General features: G+C 34.7%; 3 protein-coding genes across 3 annotated transcripts; 2 read left to right on the top strand and 1 right to left on the bottom strand.

Annotated features, from left to right (window-relative positions):
* Positions 1 to 2250: 2250 nt before the first annotated feature.
* LOC143552931 (protein argonaute 4A-like) lies at positions 2251 to 8161 on the top strand. Its single transcript, XM_077043036.1, has 22 exons — positions 2251 to 2478; positions 2786 to 2991; positions 3083 to 3292; positions 3759 to 3895; positions 3987 to 4084; positions 4158 to 4255; positions 4333 to 4501; positions 4584 to 4700; positions 4773 to 4880; positions 4979 to 5041; positions 5115 to 5228; positions 5329 to 5494; positions 5593 to 5705; positions 5790 to 5927; positions 6010 to 6140; positions 6236 to 6301; positions 6634 to 6697; positions 6764 to 6875; positions 6969 to 7042; positions 7141 to 7235; positions 7337 to 7368; positions 7818 to 8161. Exons 1-22 carry the CDS (start codon positions 2251 to 2253, stop codon positions 7997 to 7999), a joined length of 2721 nt encoding a protein of 906 aa, XP_076899151.1. The 3' UTR covers positions 8000 to 8161.
* A 3125-nt stretch (positions 8162 to 11286) lies between these two features.
* LOC143552916 (protein CHROMOSOME TRANSMISSION FIDELITY 7-like) lies at positions 11287 to 13728 on the top strand. Its single transcript, XM_077043023.1, has 5 exons — positions 11287 to 11667; positions 12158 to 12253; positions 12348 to 12416; positions 12500 to 12849; positions 13552 to 13728. The coding sequence occupies exons 1-5, from the start codon at positions 11287 to 11289 to the stop codon at positions 13685 to 13687; spliced, it is 1032 nt and encodes a 343-aa protein (XP_076899138.1). The 3' UTR covers positions 13688 to 13728.
* Positions 13729 to 15027: 1299 nt separating this feature from the next.
* On the bottom strand, positions 15028 to 23825 carry LOC143552930 (serine/threonine-protein phosphatase BSL3). Its single transcript, XM_077043035.1, has 21 exons — positions 23587 to 23825; positions 23016 to 23076; positions 22828 to 22906; positions 22653 to 22732; positions 22451 to 22545; positions 22264 to 22363; positions 21435 to 21504; positions 20977 to 21078; positions 20782 to 20863; positions 18758 to 18937; positions 18352 to 18628; positions 18046 to 18271; positions 17789 to 17959; positions 17461 to 17699; positions 17086 to 17170; positions 16897 to 16995; positions 16377 to 16576; positions 16217 to 16292; positions 16001 to 16136; positions 15771 to 15910; positions 15028 to 15262 (listed from the first exon to the last, which is right to left on the bottom strand). The coding sequence occupies exons 1-21, from the start codon at positions 23681 to 23683 to the stop codon at positions 15179 to 15181; spliced, it is 2679 nt and encodes an 892-aa protein (XP_076899150.1). The 5' UTR covers positions 23684 to 23825; the 3' UTR covers positions 15028 to 15178.

Raw genomic sequence — 23825 nt, 5'->3', positions numbered from 1 at the left:
ATAAAAATAATAAATCAAAATTTAATAAAAAATAAAAAAAAAGTAAAAACAAAAAATGTTTCCATTGTCCTCCTCGTTATTGAAAAAAAAACCCACAATGTTGAGGGAAAAAGATCATTGTGTCTTTTTGTTTATCATTGCGTTTTGTGTTTATTTTCGTTATTGATTGAGTTTTTTTTATTGATAGTGTGTTATATTACTCAACACTGTGCTATATTTTGTTCGGCATTATGTTATATTTTGCGATTTATTGTATCTTTTTTAGTTATAACTGTGCATTTTTTCATTTTCGTCATTATGTCTTTTTTTGGCATCGTGTCTTTTCGACTTTTTATTTTAACGAGAATGACGGATAAAACATTTTACTTTTTTTTATTTCTATTTATATTTTCATTTATGATTTTTTTATTATTTTTTTTGAATTTTCTTTTAGGGTTTTTATGTGCTGTCACAAATTCTTATCACACTTCTCATTTTTGTATCCCTTTATATTTTAACTTTTCCCCTACACCAACACATGAAAATTTTTTTTTTAAAAAAAAGAAACACCTTTATAAAACAACCATAAAATCAACATCAACATTTACATCAAATCTTTAAAAATAACAAGAAAACCAATTATTATAAAAAATCTTTTACTTTTAGAGGTTGATTTAATAATTTAATTTATATTCGTGCACCTTTCAATAATAATAATAATAATAATAATACGTGGAGGTAATGACGCACCGATAAATACTCCATTATCATTATCACTCCTTACTTATTTCTTTCTAGGATTTTAACTCTTCGTTTTCTTCCTTCTCGCTGCTAATTAGGTGAGATATTTTTCAATTAGATCGATGATTCTGTAAATCGTGACTGTTTATACATCACCGTACGCTTACTGTATCGTTTTTTCTCTTTCTAAAGCTTTAAATCCTGTTAAATAGTGTAATGTTGTGTGTTATCTAGGGTTTTTAGGTTTTAATCGTTGTTTAAGCAGTTTCTGCTGTTAATTACGTGAGATATTATGCAATTTCCTACCTGTTTATACATAATCGTACGCTTATTGTATTGTTTTTGCTCTCTGTAAAGCTTAATATTCGTGTAGATCGTGTGATGTTGTGTGTTTTCTAGTTTTAAATCGTTGTGTACGTAGCTTCTGGTGTTAGGTAGGTGAGATATTTATCGATTTTCTATCTCGAAAGCTTAATATCCTGTTAAATAGTGTAATGTTGCTTGTTTTTCAGGGTTTTTAGTCTGTACTCGTTTACGTGGTTTGTGGTGCTAATTAGGTGAGATATTTTGCAGTTTTGTTGCTTATTGTATTGTTTTCTCTTTCTTTAAAGCTTAATATTCGTGTAAATCGTGTAGTGTTGTGTGTTTTCTAGTGTTTACTCGCTGTTTATGTGGTTTGTGGTGTTAATTTGGGTGTAAATAACTGTTTTATTTAAAGTTTGATTGATGATTTTCAGTTTATATGAGGTTTCTGGTTCTAGGGTTGTTATACGTCGTGATCCCTGTTAGTTAGGGGATATATTTTCCAATTTCATCGATGATTCTGTGAATCATACCTGTTTATGCATAACCGTGCGCGTATTGCATTGTTTGATGTGTTTATGTGGATTTTGGCTTCTGTTTGTGATTGTTTATCATATAAGTTACTGGTTATCTTTCAGTTATTAGTTTATTTGATGTATTTTTGTGGATTTTGGCTTCAGTTTGTGGTTGTTTTATCATATAAGTTACTGGTTATGTTCCATCATTAAGTATTTGCTGTGTTATTTGATGATTCTGAAAGCGTTTTTAGATCATGTGTATCTTTACCTTCCTTTTTCATGATATTGACGGATTAGATGAGCAGGATCACATTTAGTTTCATGATTTTACAAATATATTCGACAGTTATTTATATTGCTCTGCTAATTGTGCTTCCTCAAAATTGTTTCAAGATATTTAATATAACTTTGGGTTATTATCCATTTAACATTGAAATTTTCAATTTTGTTAAAGAGAGAAGATTAGATTTTCATACATATGTTTTATAATCAAGTTTACAATTGAAAACTACCATTAACAAATATTAACTGTGCTGTTTTGACTTCTTTAAAGGATGAAATATCTGTTTCAGCTGACAAAACGATCATTCTATGTTGATTTGCTATTGTGTTTGTATTTTTCTAATTGTCGTCTACATGGTATTGCATTGCAGTTTTGTTAGTTGACTTATTATTTTTATTTTCTTTTGTTGCTTTATAGTAATCTAGTATGGATTCAGGAGGAGGAAATGGTGGTCCTACAGAATCTTTGCCGCCACCGCCCCCTGTTCCTGAAGATGTCGTTCCAATTAAGGCTGAGCCGGAAGCCAAGAAGAAGGTCATGCGAGTCCCTATGGCTCGTCGGGGACTTGCCAGCAAAGGGCAAAAAGCCCAGATTTTGACCAATCACTTCAAAGTCCATGTTTCTAATGTTGATGGATACTTTTTCCACTACAGTGTACGCTTTTCGTTCTCTTTGTATCTAAGGGTCTTGTTATTACTTGATTCAGGGATCATAGTTTTGGCAATCAGCATTATTCTAGTCACTTTGGTTGAAACCAGTAACCATAGTTTCAATTTTCTGTTAGTTTGATTAATCTGATCAACTATTGGAAATTTATTTAGAGTTGACTAGCATTGACTGATGATAAAAAGTATTTTCTTTTTACATCGAGCACGGCCTAAATAATATTTGGCTATTGTTATTTAGATCATATTTTACTTGGTTTAAGGATTAAATTTGGTAAATTTCTTTTACCAAACAGGTGGCACTTTTCTATGAAGATGGTCGTCCTATAGATGGGAAAGGTGTGGGCCGAAAAGTGCTTGATAAAGTTCATGAAACTTACAAATCTGAACTTGATGGAAAAGAATTTGCTTATGATGGAGAGAAGAGTTTGTTTACTGTTGGTGCACTTCTGAGGAATAAACTCGAGTTCACTGTTGTACTTGATAGTATGAATTCCAGTAGGTACATTTTGAATGTTCACAAACATTGCGAATGCAGTTTTAGTTTGAATAATCTGTTATTGGTTTTGACTGTTATGTGTTTGAAATTTCAGGAACAATGGAAATGCTAGCCCTGATAATGATGCTGACAAGAAAAGAGTTCGCCGCTCGTATCAATCAAAAACTTTTAAAGTGGAGTTGAGTTTTGCTGCTAAAATCCCAATGCAGGCTATAGCACAAGCTTTAAGAGGTCAGGAATCTGAAAACTCACAAGAAGCCTTGAGGGTGCTTGATATCATCTTAAGGCAACATGCAGCCAAACAGTAAGTTTAAACCTGAATAGAAGTGACAATACTGGCTCTTGTTGGACGGGTTGGGATTATTACTGAGAATTTTCTCTATGGGTCATGCCAAGATGACTGTTGGGAATTTCCTCTATGGGTCATGCCAAGATGACTGTTTTTTTTATTTAGAGAGATGAATATAGTGTGTTAAAACATGATAAAAGGCTTGCATTAATAATGTGAATTTTGACTAAACTGATTTAGAAGGGTTTATGTATTAAAGATGCATGTTGAGTGTGACTATTGACTCAAAATATGTACAACTAGTTTGAACTAAATGTTAACTTGTTTTACACAGAACAACTTATTTATAAGTGGAAAACAGATGTCGTTGATCAATGAATAGTGTATTTCTAAACAGGTTTTAGTCAATGACTCTGTATACAATTAACTTATATTGGACTAATTAATTTTCTTTTTGTCACATTTTCTAATCTAAAACCAGGGGCTGCTTGCTTGTTCGCCAATCATTTTTCCATAATGATGTGAAGAATTTTGCTGATGTCGGAGGTGGTGTGCTTGGGTGCCGTGGGTTCCATTCAAGTTTCCGTACATCTCAGGGTGGTCTATCCCTAAACATCGGTAAATCTTGCTGATTCAGCTTTCCTATCAAACATTTAAATTATAACACATGATCATGATTTGACACTAACAGTTATTCCTTGATCATCAGATGTGTCAACTACCATGATTATCCAACCTGGACCGGTGGTTGATTTTCTGATTGTTAACCAAAATGTCAAGGATCCCTATTCCGTTGACTGGGCAAAGGTAATAAACAATTCCAATTCCAGTTTCGTGTGCTATTTTGCATTTATCTAACTATAAAGCTTACTGTTGACAGGCAAAGCGCACCCTAAAGAACCTTAGGGTTAAAAACAATGAGACTAACACCGAGTACAAGATAACTGGATTAAGTGAGAAGCCATGCAATCAGCAGCTGTATGTTTTTCCTCATTTGTGTTTGCTGATTATATAACACAAGAACATGGGTTCAAGTAAAGATTAACTTTTTGTAGGTTTTCACTGAGGCAAAAGACAAAAGATGAGAATGGTGAATTTGAGACAATGGAGGTTACTGTGTACGATTATTTCGTGAATTATCGCAAAATGAACTTGCAATATTCTGGAGACTTACCATGTATTAATGTTGGGAAGCCAAAAAAGCCAATATTTCTTCCTATCGAGGTACAATAATGTGACTTCATTTGTTTAAAGTTGTTGATTGTTTTTTGTTAATCCTTTTCTAACTATTTGTTTTTTTTTGTAGTTCTGTACATTGGTCTCTCTGCAACGCTACACGAAATCACTCAACACATTGCAGCGAGCCTCTTTGGTGGAGAAATCTAGGCAAAAACCTCAAGAAAGAATGAGAGTTTTGTCTGAGGTATGGCTCAACTTAAATGTGATATTGAGTAAATTTTGGTTTTTAAAAGATGCTTACTTTGTGTATTTTCAGGCTCTGAGTGACAACAAGTATGACAATGAGCCGTTGTTGAGATCCTGTGGCATCAAAATAAGCAGAGACTTTACACAAGTTGATGGCCGTATTCTACAAGCACCAAAGGTATAATGTTTATGTTTTATTATTTTATTTATTTGACCTTGTAATTTTTTTAGTTTTTCTTAGTATGATAGATTGATGTGTCTTTTGTTCAATCTCAGCTTAAAGCAGGCAATGGTGAAGATTTCTTCACAAGGAACGGGAGATGGAACTTTAACAACAAGGTGATTGTTTAAATTGTTTTATGGTTCTCTTAATTATGCAATTAACTGAAGACGTTTTTGTTTGTTCAAATAGAAACTAGTTGATCCTACAAAAATTGAAAAGTGGGCTGTTGCCAACTTTTCGGCTCGTTGCGACATCCGTGCTCTTGTGAGGGATCTGATTAAATGTGGAGGCATGAAAGGAATTGTATGTTTTAATTTTGATCTTTCTGTTTGAATCCTTTTGTCTGGCTTAGCCAACACATTCGATTAACTTGCTTTTATGCCTTTTCCTTTCTAATTTGTAGAAAATCGATGAGCCTTTTGATGTGTTTGAGGAAAGCCCTCAAAATAGGCGGGCCCCACCTGTTGTTAGAGTAGAGAAAATGTTTGACTTCATTCAGTCTAAACTTCCTGGAGCTCCTCAGTTTCTCCTTTGCTTGTTACCTGAGAGGAAGAATTCTGATCTCTATGGCCAGTTTCTACTCCTTATTTACACTTTAATATTATGTTTTATGTTTTTTTATAAATGATTTTTTTACTGAAGAAAATGCTGTTATGCAACTCTATAGGTCCTTGGAAGAAGAAGTGCCTTGCAGACTTTGGTATTGTGACCCAATGCATTGCTCCGACGAGAGTCAATGATCAATATTTGACGAATGTTTTGCTGAAGATAAACGCAAAAGTAACAATTTGTAATATTTAGTCTGTTTATTAAGAGGAAAAAATGAGTTTTCGAAAGGAATATTTGATCTGTACTTGCATGCAGCTGGGAGGATTGAACTCTATGTTAGTTGTTGAGCATAATCACTCTATTCCAATTGTGTCCTCGTCACCAACACTCATTCTTGGAATGGACGTGTCTCATGGTCAGCCTGGTCAATCTGATGTGCCCTCAATTGCAGCGGTAACTTACTGATTGTTTTTGTTTATAAGTATTTTCTTTAAAATTCGGTGCATGAATTTTACTGCTTTTATCACATATGCAGGTTGTTAGTTCACGCCAATGGCCATCGATCTCGCGCTATAGAGCTTCTGTTCGCACCCAGTCTCCAAAAGTTGAAATGGTTGACTCTCTGTTCAAGAAGGTTTCTGATAGAGAGGATGCTGGCATAATGAAGTGGGTCACCTTTTTTTGGTTTTAAATAATATTTTTTGTTGATATATTTTGTAAAGTGTGTCTTGGTTACCGATAAAATATTTTCTTTATTACAGGGAGGTTCTGCTGGACTTCTATATGAGCTCTGGTAAGCGAAAGCCTGACCAGATTATTATCTTCAGGTAAATTCTTTGATTATTAAATAGCTTTGTTAATACTCATGTTTTAACACTTAACAGTGTTAATGTATGTGACATTATGATTTTGGTTCTCATGAACATTTTAACAACTGAAATTACTGATGCTTATAGATATTATTTTCTTATAACCGGATTACAAACAAGCAGAAATGCTTTTGGTTATTGATTTACATATCTTCTATAAAGGTTCTGCCAATCATATTTTGAGTTTATACTTGACAAATGGCAGATAAAGTTTAAATGCTGCCTTGTGGTTGCATTATTTTTTAGACATTAGTGAAATCAATTTAGTTATTTTGTGCTTAATTTTGTAGGGATGGTGTGAGTGAATCGCAATTTAGCCAAGTTCTCAATATTGAACTAGACCAGATCATTGAGGTTTGTCCAGCATTTAAGTTCTTAAATCAAGATGGAACCTTTTTTATATTCATTCAAATGGTGCAGGCGTGCAAGTTCCTAGATGATAAATGGTGCCCAAAGTTTCTGCTGATAATTGCTCAGAAGAATCACCACACAAAGTTCTTCCAGCAAGGGTCTCCTGATAATGTCCCCCCTGGTAATTCTCCTGATATTTTTTTACCATTATAATTAAATTTCAGTTATCTGATCATCTGAAGGTAAGTCCTTAATATGCCTTCCGTTTTCACAGGTACTGTGATCGACAACAAGGTTTGCCATCCCCGAAACAATGATTTTTACATGTGCGCACATGCAGGGATGATTGTAAGTATTCCAAGCTTTTTTATTTCTATGTAATAAAGATTAGGAAAGTTACATTTTGGAAATTGAATGATAAATGCTTTGGTATATATGAATAACAGGGGACGACCAGGCCAACACATTATCATGTTCTGTATGATGAGATTGGATTCTCACCGGATGATCTCCAGGAACTTGTGCACTCGCTGTCCTATGTGTAAGTTTGTCTTGTATAATATTATATTGTATGTATATATGATTTTATGTATATTGTATCTTCTAAACCTGTTTTCATTTTCTTGCTTTTAATTATTACAGTTACCAGAGGAGCACCACTGCAATCTCTGTTGGTAAGTTGTATTCTATTTTAGCACCTGAGCTTAGGGCTGTTCAAAAAGCTCGCGGCTTGGAGGGGAAGCGAGCTTAGCTTGGTTTACAACGAGCCGGACTGGCTCGCTCTGTAGTCGGCTCTGTTTGGCTTGGATTATTTTACTTTTAATATATTTTATAATTTAATTTTATAACATTAACAAAAATTAAAAGGGGGGGGGGGATTTATACCCTCGAATCCCAATTCTTGTTATTGGCAGGTTGCTAAAAACAAAATTTTTATTTGGTTGAACTTATGTATTTGGTTAAAATTTATATTTAGTTATTTTTATGAAAGTGACCCAAGCCGAGCTCAAGCTCAATATTTCAGTGGTTTAAGACCGAGCTTTCCCTGACTTGAGCTTGCTGTATTTTAAACACCGCACGCAGTTTACTATCACTTACTGATATTCTGTTTTGTTGTAAACAGTTGCTCCAATTTGCTATGCGCATTTGGCAGCTACACAGATGTCGCAGTTCATGAAGTTTGAGGACCACTCCGAGACGTCTTCAAGCCATGGTGGTACTGGTGTTTCGTCAGCTGGTGCTGTGCCGGTTCCTCAGTTGCCCAAACTGCAGGAAAATGTTTGCAACTCGATGTTCTTCTGTTGAGTGGTTCTAATGTTTTTCAGACATGGTAGTTTTGTGCATAAGTTTGCTGGCCTCTTCATCCTGTCATGGAGTTGGCCTGAACAACTGGTATCTTAGGTTGATGTTGGTATGTTTTGGCTCTAGGAACCAACTGTTATTCGAATGTTAGGATGATGCTGCCTGCATGTTTCATGTTTGGACCTAAATGCTGCTTTTACCATGTTTATGGTGTTTTTTTGCTTTATGATATTTAGGATGTTTTATGACTTATATGTTTTAAAATCTATTTTTTTTAAAGCTTATGTTGAACCATTTTAAACTTGTGCTAATTATAAAGTGGTTTCTTAATATTTTAGTGGTTTTGAAGGGTTGAACTTTTTAGACTATCAGCCATAACAACCCTACCATTTATTATCAAAATACTCAATATTTTTTAATAAATAAAACAGTGTTAAATTTTTTTAAAAAGGTTAAAAGTTGTAATTTTTATGAAAAATAAAACTAATTATATAAAAATATTAAAGTTTTGTTGCAACTCAAAAAAAAAAGGATTTCCAATTGTTTTAACTAAAATGTTTGTCAATTTGTGTCACATTGCAACCGGTTGTGATAAATGACGGTATTGTTGAAGTCTGATTTCAAAGTCCTTGAACATCAACCTTGCTGCTTTTACCTAACTCGGCCATCATTACTCGTCAAAGTCAACTCGGTTAAAATTCGGAGTACTTGGGATTACTCAGACTCCAAGGTCAGCGAGGCCACCAATTTTTTAATAAAAATTAAAAGTAACAAAAAAACATGAATTTTGTTTTTTCTTTCATATGAATTATGCTTATTTTGATATAAATTATGTTTGTCTTAACACATACATAATATCCAATAATTATTTTATGCTATATATATATATCTTATTAATAATGAACCAACAAGTATTTTATTAAAATCTAACGCCAATATTAATGTTCTTGTCGTTGAACGTTTTCATAAATTTAATTATTTACTTATTATATATTATATATATTATGTATATGAATATAACAAAACTTATTAAACATGTTAAATTATGAAATTATATTTTCGCTAACGATTTTAAGATATGAATTTTACTATAATTATATATTTAAACGATTATTATTATTATCATGTCCGAGTAAAAGCTGAGTACTATCTATAAAGGGGTCGGCCGCCTAGCAAGTTTTACAACACTTACAAATGGTCACTATAGTGAATAGCAAGTTTTACAACATTTATAAATGGTCACCGTAGTGAATAGTGTAAAGGTTGCAAGGGGAAGGGAGTGCTCGATATTAAATATTCATTTTTTTTCAAAAAATTCCCATATAAGTTATATTTGGTTTCTATTTAAAACCAAAGTTAAATGGGAAGTATAATTGTAAACATATATAGTTTATAAACACTTCGATATAAATATATTCACCTCGATGTTAAGGTTACGACATTACTTTTATTTCACAGTTTTACCCTCCAGTCTAAACCTTATAATAACATTTCTTTAGTCACTCATCATCTTTACTTTAGGGCATGTTTGGGATTGAGTTTGAAAAATGCTTATTGGTTTGTTGGTTTTTTTAAAAAACAGGCTTTTGGAAAAATGTTTTTCAACCTTTAAAAAAATCTAAAATAAGAAAGCTTTTTGTAATTGCCAAACATATTTTAATTTTTTATCCTTTTGAAAATAGCCTACATTATTTTAACTCAACTCAAGAGGGCCAAATTAGGGTTTTAATACTTTGGCGGGAAAAGAGAAACACATCAACAATTGGATTGGATTGGATTGGATTGGATTGGATTGGATTGAATTGAATGAATAATATAATCAATGAATGAAATTGGAATTTGAAGCAATGCAATCGAAGATCAACTCATTCTTCAAACCTAATTCTAATTCTTCTTCGGCACTACAAAACGAAGCCGCAGATCTGACAGATGCAGAAGAAGACTTCACCAGAGAACCTGACGTTCCGATTATATACACGCGAAGACCTCCCAAAACCCACAGGTATATTCTTCTTCGTATTAGTCCGTTTATGTTTGTTTGTTTAATTAAATCAACGGTTATGTTCGTTCATTAATGTTCTTTTTTTTTTGTTTATGTTTATTTTATTAAAGTTTTATATATATATATATATATATATTATTGATAGTAACCGGATTCGAGATCGGCGGTCTCCCAAATAAGCGAGTAAATAACAAGAATGTAAATTAAAGCAAGACAAGTAATTTGGAACAATTTTCTCTTCTTCTTCATTACTAAATGGAAATGCCTTTTTATAGGCTACAATGCAAATGAAATGAAAATACACCCACTACTCCACTACTTTACTTAAGTTAAAAGAGAACGTGCAATTTGGAAAACAAATAACAAAGATATGCATGCATGAGAATAGGAAACATGGTTGAAATAAACAATAAACGTGGGTGCAATGTTGGTTAAGTTGGGTCATGGAGGATGGATCGTATCATATATATATATATATATAGAGGAGGGATATTTTGAGAACCATGTTAAGTTTTAAGAACTTAAGAACTCAATTCTAGGCCACACATTTAATTAAATGGATTGGAATATGTTGTTGAGATTAAATATGGCAAAAAAGTCAAAGTAGGATAAAGAATAAATATGTAAGTGGTTACACTAACTTTTACGTCCGTTACACATGTGTAAAAAGTCGACTCGGTGCGTAAAAAATTCTGTAATTTTTTTACGTGTATGTAACTTACATATATTACGCATGTGTAAAAAAAAATTGTTACACTGAGTTCTTTCGAGTTCTTAAAACTCAAAGGGGTTCTTAATTGAAATCTTCCCTATATATATATATATGTATTATTTTTTAATAAATAATAATTTTTCTAATGTTATTATATAAATTTAAGCAAAACTATTAACTACAAAACAAATATATATATGATGAGTATTATATTTATATGATTACTTTATACGCAAAATTTAAATATGAATATTAAAAATATGCGAACACAGACTTGGTAGTCTGACTGAACCGTTGACACTGACCATTCCGGTCAGCCGAATCAAAATAAAACATTGTTTGTGCTTGTTTGTTTGTGTTCGTGTATACAAAGCAAAAATATTAACTATAATATATATATATATATATATGAGTATTATGTGATTTATATATAAGTAAAATTAAACATTTCTATGCTTATTCCTTTGTGTTCGTGAACTTCACAAACAAGAAATGAACTAACACGAACAAGTAAATTTCGTTCCTTTCGGTGTTTGTGTATAGTTTGTTGTTCCGCCAAAAGTTTAACGAACGAACATGAACAAGGCCTTTTTCAGTTCGGGTCGTTTACAGTTCTGCTTATTATTTCATAAACTTTTATACTTGATTTTCTTGGAGCCCGAAGAGCGGTTTTTGTTATTACTTCAAAATTGGTTGGCATACAGGGAGAATGATGGTGTACTTGAAGGAGCTGATCAGAGCAAATTTGATAAGGGAGAACAGTTAGTGGCAGTGAATTCCAAAACCGTGTTAAACAAGAAAAGAAAGTATGCACAGTTTCATCTGGATTTTGGTCAATCTGATTTCATGTTCCGTAATTGTAAAACTTGTGGATTGAAGTTTGTGCCTGGAGATGAACAAGATACCAAGCTTCACAAAGAGTACCACAAGAATTACACTCATGGTATTGGATTCAAGGTACACATTTATAACTCACTTGCTAGGCGCTCGGGACTAATCGGATTGGAATTACTTATGTAGTTTTGTTCAGAATTATATAAAAATATATTTATACATATTTTTTTAAAATAAGTATGATTTTTCAAAAAGGGGTAGCAGCGCAGCTTGTTGCCCGCTTGCCTTCTGTTTCGATGCAATCACTACCCTGCTTACTTGTTTTTATTAAGAATTATTATAACTTGTATTAAAAAATAGTAAAAAATAAAAAAATTTGACCAAATCTGACTGATTTTTGACTGATTCTGACTGATTTTCATTGGTTTTGACTAGTGGCTGATTAGGTGAAATCGAATTAGTAGCCTATTAATCACCATTAATCGGCGCCTAATCATGATTTTTACAACACTGCATTTTTATCTTCGAATAGTAGCAGTATAATACTATGTTTAGGTTATTGAGCACAACTGCTTTTACTTTATTAATCATTCATGGATATCATTACTTTAAGGGCTGGCGTAACGAAAGAGTTATAGATATGCAGTCGTTAGAAAATGGGCGCATTATTTTGGTACAGAATGATGATCCTCCTGCTCATGTTAAAAAGGTACAACAGACATTTGTTAAATGATGAAATGCTTGCCTAATATTCGGAATATTGTTATTAATGATGACTCTTTTAAATGAACTTATGATGACAGGTTGAGGAGGTTATTAAGATGATGGAGATGGAGCTTGGTGATGGATGGATCTTTCATAAAGATTGTAAGGTGCCTATTTCAGGTTTTCAACAATTCTCTTAAAACATATTCTTGGTTTGACTTTTTGACCGTTTTCGGTTTCTTACATGTAGGTCTATCTTTTTATCTCCTCCAGTCGGGTTGCTGGCTGTCTTGTTGCAGAGCCGATTAAAAAGGCGTATCGACTAATTTCAAACTCAGATGAAAAATCTGATGTAGTTACCACGCCGAAAGAGGGAAAGTTGACTTCAACCATCCTCCAATTCGGTAGCATTAGTTTTCAAAGAGAAGTCATGCGAAAAAACCCGTCGAGTAGTAAGGAAAGTAAACCAGAAGACGGTCTTCTTGGAGCCATAATATGTGAAAAAGACGCCGTGCCAGCTGTATGTGGCATCCGTGCAATTTGGGTCACACCATCCAACCGAAGAAAGCATGTTGCTACTCATTTACTTGAGGCCACAAGGTAGAGTTGATCTCCCAAAAGCATCTTGTAGAGGTGTTAAAATGGGCTGGTCGGGTAGTTACATGTGCAGGTTGAAATGGGTCGGATTTGGTTGGGTTGGTTTGACTTTGATTTTGACCCAAACACTTTTTATACAAAAAGCTAACTTTATTATACAATTAACGTGGCAGTTACAGAAAGTAACGTGCAGGTTGAAACGGATCGGGTTGGTTTGACTTTGACCCAAACACTTTTTTCCAAAAATGTAAAAATCTTTATATACAATTCATGGGACAGTAACAAAAAGTAACGTGAAGGTTGAAACGGGTCGGGTAGGTTTGACTTTGACCCGCATACTTTTTGTCCAAAAAGTTAACTTTTTTATATATGCTTAATGTGGTAGTTACAAAAAAGTAATGTGCATTTTGAAACAGGCTGGGTAGGTTTGACATCGACCCAAACGCTTTTTTCCAAAAATGTAAAAATCTTTATATACACAATTCATGTGACAGTTACAAAAAGTAATGTGTGTCGGGTAGGTTTGACTTTGACCCAAACGTTTTTTCTCCAAAAAGTTAACTTCTTTATAAAAAGTAACGTGCAGGTTGAAACGTGATGGTTTAACTTATTTTCTTTTGACCTAAATGAGTTAAAACTGGCACCTGTAAAGTTATCTTGCGACTTGGGTATGTTTAAAGATCTAAACTTTTAACATGAATGCAGGAAAAGTTTCTGCTCGGGTTTGGTTCTTGAACACGGCCAATTAGCATTTTCTCAGCCAACAAGTGCAGGGAAGTTGTTAGCAACCAGTTACACCAATGCTAAATCTTTCTTGATCTACACTACAAATTCATTGTAAGCTATTAAACTACCAAATCTTGAATTCATTTCTTGCACATTGTATCCAGAACAATCTTTTTTTAGTTATAACTTTGTTGATGATGTGATGTTTATTTAAAGAGAAACACGGGAATCTTAAAATTGTCAAATAAGTTTGTTGTCTATGATTTGACTGTCTTTTTCATCCGTCTTGTCTTATCTCGGGTCATAGGTTTCTGCTTGAAGCATCTCTTGTATGCATTAAAAATACAATTTTGATGATCTTTTAACCTGTTTGATTAGCTGGATTTTTTATGTGGCATGTTTGAGATAATAAGGCATAACACAAATCTGTCCAGCCATAAGTATATGGGTCTAAAAAATAGCCACCTCTGATGATTAAGAAAGTATGCAAGTAACAGCAACATTTTGTTTAGTCAAATTCCTAAGATAAGAACATATTATTAACAAAGTCTTGTTACTTAAAACTGTTTCGATTTGTGCCGCATTTGTAATCTGCTCTATGTCGACTAGAGGTGAACAAAAAAACCGGTCCGGACCCGACCTAGTGGTTCCTACCCGGAACCGGACCTGACCCTACCTGCGGGTACAGACCAAGCTTTGGGTTTCTCCCTGGAACTGTACTCGGAAACCCAACCCTACCCGAAACCTGAAAAAAACCCGGTCAAAACCCAAACCCACCCTGTTAAAACCTGAAAAAAACCAGGTCAAAACCCAACCCAACCCTACCCGAAACCTGGAAAAAACCCGGTGGAACCGGTCAAAACACATTCAAATATCCAACTATACCTAAAACCGATTCCTACCTGGACCCGACCATACCCGGAACCAGTTCTTGAAAATACCCTCCAATACAAATATACCATGTCGACCTTAATAAAAATTTCCAATCATAGTTGATAACTGTTGTTCGATTCTTTACCCAATTAATCAATGCCCGCAAAAATACACCATCGTCTCCAGTCTAAAATGGACAGATCTACAAACACAAACCTTAACCTAAAAACCAAATTCAAAACATGAACACAAACACATAAAAACAAACCCAAATGATGAGAGAACATCTAACACCAGCAAAACAAATGAGGTTTTTTGGTCTTTTGTCTTCTTCACGCAAATGTTACATTGTACAGAACACAACACCACCTCCACTATGATACAATCATCACCTTCTTTCCAAACATATATATAACCAACCTCATTCTATCTTTTTAACAAAACCCAAAACAAAAATAAACAAATCATACACCTAACCAAAAGAAACAAAAATCATGTAAACACAAAAACCACCAACGGCAAAGCCTCCCCCCTTGCCAATGCACAAAGGGATTGCTAACCGGCCGTTGCTGTGTTTTCCGCCATCTCAAATCTTCATTTTCAGCACCTTTCACTAACTATGTGGGGTCAGGTTGGGAGGATGATACGGTTGAACAAATTCTTGAAAAACTCTTGAACGAACAAACCGTAGCAAGTTTTCTTTCTCAATAAATTATATGATATGAAACTTCAACTACATCCATGCGAGAGAACCACGGTCGTTACTAACTTGCGGCCGGCCCCTTGTTGGTGTTGGAGGTCTGTTGGCATTAAGTTCCTAGTCACATTAAAAAATATGTCAGCATCGATATAACTAACCTTCCCATAAACAAATTAACCGATAAAGCCCAACCGTAAAAACCGGTGGATTGGTTTAATTTTCTAAAACTAACAATAGTGTCGATTATGGTTAAGACGGTTTCCATACCCACCTAAACCGAATCGATCCAATTATATGTATTGTTTATACTATCATAATATTATACTAATATATACAAATGTGAAATAACTTATTCCATGATATTCACGCGCAATTATATCGTTTTGAGCTACTTTTAGCTAGGCCCATATTCAGAGTTAACCGGCCCATAACTGATCCACTATAACTTTCAAAACTGATAACTGAAACCGCCATAACAGACGAATTATGATTATGGTATCCATTAACCGACATCTCGGTTATAGTTATGGACTTAAGGTTTTGGGCCAAATCCGACCAAACCGATCTATGCACACCCCTAATATCTGCATAATAAATGATGAAAATAATGGCCTTTTAAAGGTACCTGCATCCATGTGTCTTCTAAATGGCGCTCGGGTGAAGTTTCGGGTGATGAAATCGCTGGTGGTAGAGGATGAATGAGCTTTGGCACTACCACAAGATCTCTACCCAACACTAATATTGCACCGGCATTATTTGCAGTACCTGCATGTACACCGGGATGTATTATTCAGTAATATATAGATCAATAGATATGGCAAAACCTTAGTGTAATAAAATTGAACGAAAAATTACCACAATAATTAGTGGCCGAGAAAAGAGTAATCAAATGTCCTTGTGCAAAACGTTCAAAGCCATCCATTACACATTCATGTGCACGAACAATCAGTTGAAGATCATTGTTGTTGCAGAATTCCATCACACGATCAGGCTATCAAAAGCATGCATATGCAAATCGTTTATAAACCATTTCTTTTTCAAATATAATAACTAGAAAGAAACAATACTCACCCCAAAAGTAACTAACCCAGGACCTCTGGCATTTGGTCGCAGTCCTTCCACACTGTCATTTTCTGTTGGGTCAGACCTGTTTAAAAAGATAATTGTTAGAACGTGTATTAACAAATTCGGTTAAATTCACAGTTGAGCAATAGATTGACAGAGAAATGACCATAATAAATCCATAAGTACAATTGAACCAGCTTCCATTGTGATTGGTCGTTGAAGGTTTTCGATCTGCTCAATATGATTAATTGACCTTCCGATACCACCATGCATACAAATAATCTTTTTCTCGATTAAAGCAGCCAGTGGCAACCAGTTGAATAATCTATTTATCCTGTGCCATACCCAGATTCCATCTCTCTCACCCTGTTTAAAATAATCATTATTGGAAACTGAGGTTACATAGCATCTCTAATGAGTCAAGCAGGTCAAAAGTCACCCAAAATGTACTTTTAATTGCAACAACCCTCCTAAATCGTTTTGTTAAGATGAAATGACTATTACTGAACTGATGTATAATCATATTTGACACGCTAATGAGTTATTAAAAATTTTTGGGCCACCAGTCACGGTCTTATTGCTTTTGTAGCATGCAAAATCGAGCAATTTTAAGCTGTTACCTACATTTTTCTACCTCTACTAAAAAAACAAACTCAAAATTCAAATTAGATAAAACATGATGTTACCATTCGCTCTATACACTCGATTCGAAAGCCAAATAGTGCATTAATATCTGCAGCTTCATGGTTCCCACGAATTAAATGAACATTATGCGGATACTCAACCTACAAAGTTTCATCAGTTGCAACATATATAAATCATGTTCTTTACAAAACTAAAATCAGTTTCTGGTGCAAAATGAGACACAATGGTACCTTTAGAGCCAACAGAAGGCTAATGGTCTCCAAACTGTGTTGGCCTCGATCAACATAATCTCCTAAGAAGAGGTAATCGATATATCTGAAAGTTTGAAGCATAAAAATTAGCACGCCAAATGGCAAAAAGTTGGAGGCTATGATCTAAGCGAACAGTTGCCAAAAAAGACTCACTATGACTCGCAAATATAGATCAAAGTAAACATTATTGAACAAATTAGTGAAAAATGACACTGTGACATAAACCATTGACATAAAGGCCAAGCAAATCATGTCTGGACTAAGTCCTAAAAATACTGTTCTTTGGCCATAAATCTAGTTTATTGACTAAAACAACAAAATAGAAAATAAGAATCTTCTAGAAGGATCTCTTACGCTATGTCTCCAGCCGTTGATGGTGAACCATACTCATCAAAAAGTCTCATGAGATCTCCAAACTGCCCATGCAAATCACCAAATATCTTGATGGGGGCCCTAAGTTGTAGAACACTAGGTTCGCTTGAAAAAATTCTTTCAGAACTATCACAAAGATCGGCTATCTCATTACAATCCAGAGAAAACTGCCTGCGAACAGGTGGCTTCCACCCACGAGGCTTCAATAGGTGAGCAATCACCTAAAAATATAGCAAGAGAGAAACCATTTTTTTTCATAGACAATAGATACATAAATTTACAGAAACAAAATGTGTAGAATGTTCTATACCTTTTTGGGGACACTGTTGATAGACATTTGGCGATCTAGAAGCTTCCTTGCAGCAGTTGCATTTTCTGGGGTACCGTAACTAACCCTCCTGCCTTCATTTTCAAACTGATCTATTGACAGCTGTCTCACCATTCCACCTAATGCTCCACCAGTCTCTGCAGCTACTACCACCTGTAATTCCATGAAATTCAGATATTATGTTGTACTTACACTCAATATAGGAAAAAGAACAGAGAATCTGGGATAATAACACTTACAGCTCGGTGATGCAACCGTATGCCAGCTGGAGCAGAATTCGTTACATCAGGTTCAGGTTTTATCATTTGTTTCCCACTAGGAGTAGCTTCCGCTCCACGGTCCCTATCTGGCAGGTCAACCTCACCATTTGACTGACGTGCTTTTGCAGCAGCTAGGGTTTTAGCAATAGCCTCAGCTTCTGCTGCTGATGCCTCAACCAAGTATTCAACTCCTTTGCTTAATCGCCTGCATATTAATCATTGCGTTCTCAATATCAAACTTATGTATGCCCTTCAGTTAAAAAACCACTCAAATTGGTTAACTACCTAGACCCAGGGAGCATAGCATTCTCAGTGCTGACATCTGTATACATATCACCATTTGCAGGTGGAGCTACAGGATCCCCGAGTACAACTGCACTGTCAGCATCCGTTTCAGAATTTGGTTGTCGTATTCTGTCATCACCAAATCCATACCGTCCAGGAGGCCTCCCACCTACCTGGGCATTAGAGGCTGCAGCTGCAGCAGCTGCATGTGATGCTGCTGATGTCATTTCAGCAGCAGCCAGGTCTTCAGCAACTAAAAGATCATCTAACAATACCCCTGCAGTTAAAAAGCAACAGTAAATATTGCACCGTAATACCAAAATTAAATAAACTGACTGACACAGGTTACTTTTTGGAAATATGAATTAGTGTATCAAGAAAACTTTTAACGCAGATCATGTATTACCTCCGCGTAGACCACCATATATGAAAACTAGATCACCTACAGCAGCAGCTGCATGCCTACATCGCCTTGTTAATTCAACCGCAGCATCTCCACCGGCAGCATCAGCACTGTATCTGCCAGTCCTTGGAGAGGTTACAACAGATTTTGTATCACACCAAACTCCTGCTGCAGTATCAAGAACTACACAAAAGAAAATGCAAAAAAAAAAAGAAATGAGAAATATTTGAAAAGATCATACCAAGTATATACAAACAAAACTAAAAGTAAAATTGCAATTATAATAGCCCTCGGTAGCAGATCCTCAACATTCTATTCTTTATACAAATCCAAATCAGCTATTTTTCCATATAAATCCTAAATTTATCTAAGTTAATGTCAAATAACCTTTTATTATGTTACTATGTTTTAATTTATGTCTTGACAACTTGTTTGTTACTGTTTCGTTTTACTATTAAATTATAGCCTGATAAAGTAGCATAAGCCTGCAGTATCTAGGGGGTGTTTGGCCTAGCTTATTTAACCATGCTTATAGCTTTTTTTTATAAAATAAGCTTAATTTGGTGTTTGGTTTAGTTTTTAAGCTTATGCTTATAAGCTTATAATAAGCTAATTTGAAGAAGCTTATTTGAAGTTGGTTTTTAAGCTTATTTGTGTAAGGGTGTAAGTTACTCATTGGCCCTCAAATGAAATGGTTTAATCCATCTAACTCCATCTCACTCCTATTAATTTTTAACAAATCAATTAGTAATTAATATGCATAATTAATGAATATTGTTCATTTTAACCTGTGAAAAGCATAATCCATGGGCCTTTTTAACAAACTTGACACTAGTGGAGAGTGGTTTAATGCATATTTAAAGTGGCAACATCTTTATTCAAGAAATACTTAATGGTCATCCGAAACGTTGTTATGAAGTTTTTAGGCTTCACGTACCGGTATTAAAAATGTTATGTTCGGATCTTTCAACGCATTACGGGTTGAAACAAGCACGCAATATTTTTGTTTACAAGTCAGTTGGGATTTTCAACGAAGCATTGCGTAGGCCCGAATTTTCAATGAATGTTTATTGAATATTAATGTATATTTGTAGAAGTTTTACGTCATTCTCGATATAAATTTATCCAAAAATGATGGTATAACTCATAAAAATAAAGTAGATACATATAAAATATAAGTTATGTGATGATATGTAACCTTGCAGTTTTACGTCATTCTCGATATAAATTTATCCAAAAATGATGGTATAACTCATAAAAATAAAGTAGATACATATAAAATATAAGTTATGTGATAATATGTAACCATGCCCCTTTTGGTCATTTTACTAACATAAGCTAAATAAAAAAAGCTAACACAAACGCTTATAAAGAGCTTATCAACTTGCAGAATATAAGCTAATCCAAACACATAAAAAGAGCTTATCAAATGATAGAAAATAAGATATAAGCTCATTTGAAATATAAGCATAAGCTAAAAAAAATAAAGCTAGGCCAAACACCCCCCTAGTCAAGATCCAGTAATTTGTCATCATAAAGAGCCAACTTGAAATTCAAAGCTAAAGAAAGAAATATTGGTTGCTTAAATTGCTTAATATTCTGACATAATGAAAGATTAACACATAAACCTTATTATTGCAATCTATGCAGTCAATATCACAGATATATCTTGGTTATCGGTCCCTTGATAAAATATCGGTACCGATAATATTGGCGATATTGGACCGATATATCACTGATATTCCCGATAACATTCCCGATATCAGTATTTTAAGTCTTAATTAATGTTAGTGTTTTGCGAGTCGCAGAAAGGTTAATTTGTTATTGGTAAGAGGGTATAATGAATTATTAGTGTTAAATTGCTATATATATGAATTCTACATGATATTAAAATTACTGATATCCCACCGATACCCCACCACGATAACCGATATCTCAAATATCGGTCCTTGACTAGCATCCAATATTTGTCTGCATTAACTGCTTAGATTGCAATAAATGAGGTCAAAAGTAAACCCAAATCATACCTGCCACACTAGATGAGTCCTCCACCATGCGACCACCACCAAGTGCCCCACCAGATACATGGAGCCTAGCGTTAACAAAAACCTAAACACAATAAATGAACACCTTTAAGCACTCTGTGTGTTTGTTTGGGTGTGTTAGTGTAAGTTTTAGTGTGTCAGTGTGTGTTCTATAACTAGTATCGAAAAAGAACGAACCGCTGCATGTTGATAACGAGGAGATGGTGAAACCCCAGGAGCGATGGCCCATTCCCATCTACCATCTTTGTGTTTTGCAAGTCCATAAGCACTTGCCAAAGGCTGCAGGTATGATATTGAAAACAATACCAATTAGCTTTGGTTAACACAAAATCATTACAAAAAGCATAAAAATCCACAGGGTTCATGGGATGATTAAAGTATAAACAATTAAAACACTTCTGCCAGAAAATGAAAGATCTTGAACGAATTGTTAACAGTGTTCTTTTAACTTTTTGAAACCCAAGTCATTAGGGTTCTCAGTACGTTTCATAGTTTTAATATTCTTGCTTTGAAATTACATAGACAAATGTGGGTGCAACTATAACATATTGCTCACCACACTATTTCATAGTTTTAATATTCTTGCTTTGAAATTACATAGACAAATGTGGGTACAACTATAACATATTGCTCACCACACTATTTGCATCCCGGCCTCCACAAAGCAAAAGAAGACCATCAGAACGTGCACTTGCAGTAGCATACCTACAGAGTGGAAGAATCCAATGAGAGAGCTAAAAATTATAAGAACCATTAGGCAAACATAGGTAAAAGGAAAAACATTAGCTTGACTTGTCAGATTGGAATGTAAAAGATAGCCTAAAATGCTAAGCATCGGGTTAATAGAAATATATAAGCTTAACAAAGAGACCAATCAAATACAAAGTTATCAAAACTTCAAGAAATGTAATAGGTCTTCTATTGCATCCCTGTGAAAATATCATTTTTTGTAACTTGATCGAGACAAACTTTACTACATATATCATATAATAATGTAAGAGATCACCAGTGTGGCACCTTTATCATTTCGGTAACTTTAATGAGACGAACTTTATCAGACAGATGGCAGTCCAAAAAATTCTAAATTAGTGTTTTCACTTAAAGATAGATAATGTGGAGTTTATTTAGCATATTCACTAAGATAAATTACCATAATTATCCTGGTTGTAAATAAAAAATAAAAAAATCTTGGAAAAACAATATGGAAACAGGAATGAAAACTAGAATCATAAAATATATTTTGGAGATCCAGCACTTATACTTATTATATCATGTAGTAATAAGCATAGCTTAGCAACTGCTTTAGGAAGGATGAAGTAAATACAGGCAGCCATAGAGATCTTTGTTAACAATCCATAAATTTAAGAAAGCACAAATATACGATATCATTGTCAAAGACAAATTATAAAAACAATTTCTCATAAAATTATCTTATTTGGCAAAAAATAATATTAGTAGGCGTACATGCATGGTGGCGGACCCTCTCCCTCTGGTTCCAATTTCCGCCATTCATATGGTTTTGCAGCTGTATCCAGGGCCCACACATCAGCGAGAGGCCGCTTTCCTGTTTATAAAGCATGGCATGCGTTAATTATGTTTAAAACAAACAATAACACCTTATCTGCTAAAGCAAAACATGGTAGAGGCTGACCATCGTTTCCACCAATAGCCATCAGATATCTTTGTCCCACCAAAGCCATGACATGCCCGTATCGTGGGCCTGGACCTGGGCCTTGGACCACCACTCTACAAAAGTAAACATTTTATTAAGCATATTTGCAATACTGGGAGTCTGGCACTATCAAGATATGCAGATATGTACAACAAAGGAATAAAATGTTTCAAACTCAAACCTATGCCATCGAGGTCGTTGTTGTGTTAGGTCAAGAACATGAAGATCCTCGGCAGACAGACCAGCTGGACCAATCCCACCCTTTGTTGGAGTAAATAGCATTTAATTAAAATGTAAACAATTTAGCAGCAAAATAGAAAGTCGTATAGAGTTGCTATAGTTCCAAATTAGCACACCTGAATGACGACCATTGTACCCACAGCAGTTGCCACGTGTGCCGCCCTTGGTGTAGGCGGTTCTCCAAAGGGAGTTATTCTGCAAATTCCTCGGTTATATATTGGATTGGGAAAGTATTTCATTTCATTTGGAGCAATAAATAAATATAAAATGAAGAAAAAAATAACTTATTATAAAAAACACTAACCTAGACCATTTATTTGTTAATACATCATAGCAATGCACGTCAGCAGTCGCGCCAGATAGACCTGTGATACAAAAAACACATCAAATCAGGCTTTAAGAACACTTGAAAGTAATCACATGCCTGCAAGAATGTGCCACTAATAATGAAAAGTAAAATCGTATCCTAAAGTTCTTATCTTAAGTCAAAAGTTACTAAGTATCTAACTATCTAAAAGCAACCTCTTTATCCGTACAAAAAACCTATATAAAGCCTGAATCCAGTTGTAAACATGTGCAAAACTGCAAATCACATGCTTTCCTCCTAATTTAACTTTGTAGTTTCCAAAGTCAACAACATCTATGCTTTTTGGCACAATACCTACAATGCTAATTGCTAAATACAGATAGTAGCCTAGCATGAAAAATGAAATTGAAGTCTCGAATAAATTAGGCTTCTGATTCACTTCAATTAATTAACACCGATGCAATCAATGGAACTCAACTAATGCAGTCTACACCTATATCTAACAAAACTAATTCAATATCCAAGGTTCAACAAACACAATTAAGCATTAATTCCACCAAAAACATACGTATTCCCGCGCCTCCAGCCGACATAGGCGTCCCAGCATTCGCCGAATTCCCTTCGAGAGCCGTCGCACCACCAAACAATATAAGCCTAGGCCCCATATAACTCGCCGTCCCTTCCTCCCCAACCGCAGCAACAGCCGTCAACGTATGTCCACACCTCGGCCCCGGCCCGTCCTCCTTCTTCTCCAGTATCGCATTCACCACCGAGTAATTCGGCGCGTGCCTCGGCCCGCTCACCGGC

This window comes from Bidens hawaiensis, unplaced genomic scaffold, assembly GCF_021521415.1.
Source record: "Bidens hawaiensis isolate Kalapana, Puna unplaced genomic scaffold, B.hawaiensis_p1.1 tig00017050_1, whole genome shotgun sequence".
Lineage (NCBI taxonomy): Eukaryota > Viridiplantae > Streptophyta > Magnoliopsida > Asterales > Asteraceae > Bidens > Bidens hawaiensis.
The sequence above is the reverse complement of the archived record's forward strand: the minus strand, read 5'-3'. Positions and strand labels throughout refer to the sequence as shown.

What these genes read in the sequence shown, in the direction of transcription:
- LOC143552931 (XM_077043036.1), top strand. Translation starts at nt 2,251, where the DNA reads ATGGATTCAGGAGGAGGAAATGGTGGTCCTACAGAATCTTTGCCGCCA. An exon ending in GTATTCTACAAGCACCAAAG is followed by an intron (nt 4,881 to 4,978) that starts GTATAATGTTTA and finishes GTTCAATCTCAG; the next exon opens with CTTAAAGCAGGCAATGGTGA. An exon ending in GACCAGATTATTATCTTCAG is followed by an intron (nt 6,302 to 6,633) that starts GTAAATTCTTTG and finishes TTAATTTTGTAG; the next exon opens with GGATGGTGTGAGTGAATCGC.
- LOC143552916 (XM_077043023.1), top strand. Translation starts at nt 11,287, where the DNA reads ATGAACAAGGCCTTTTTCAGTTCGGGTCGTTTACAGTTCTGCTTATTA. An exon ending in TCTTTCATAAAGATTGTAAG is followed by an intron (nt 12,417 to 12,499) that starts GTGCCTATTTCA and finishes TCTTACATGTAG; the next exon opens with GTCTATCTTTTTATCTCCTC. An exon ending in CATTTACTTGAGGCCACAAG is followed by an intron (nt 12,850 to 13,551) that starts GTAGAGTTGATC and finishes ACATGAATGCAG; the next exon opens with GAAAAGTTTCTGCTCGGGTT.
- LOC143552930 (XM_077043035.1), bottom strand. Translation starts at nt 23,683, where the DNA reads ATGGGGCCTAGGCTTATATTGTTTGGTGGTGCGACGGCTCTCGAAGGG. An exon ending in GCCGGGATGCAAATAGTGTG is followed by an intron (nt 21,079 to 21,434) that starts GTGAGCAATATG and finishes TCATACCTGCAG; the next exon opens with CCTTTGGCAAGTGCTTATGG. An exon ending in ATATGGTGGTCTACGCGGAG is followed by an intron (nt 18,629 to 18,757) that starts GTAATACATGAT and finishes TTTTAACTGCAG; the next exon opens with GGGTATTGTTAGATGATCTT.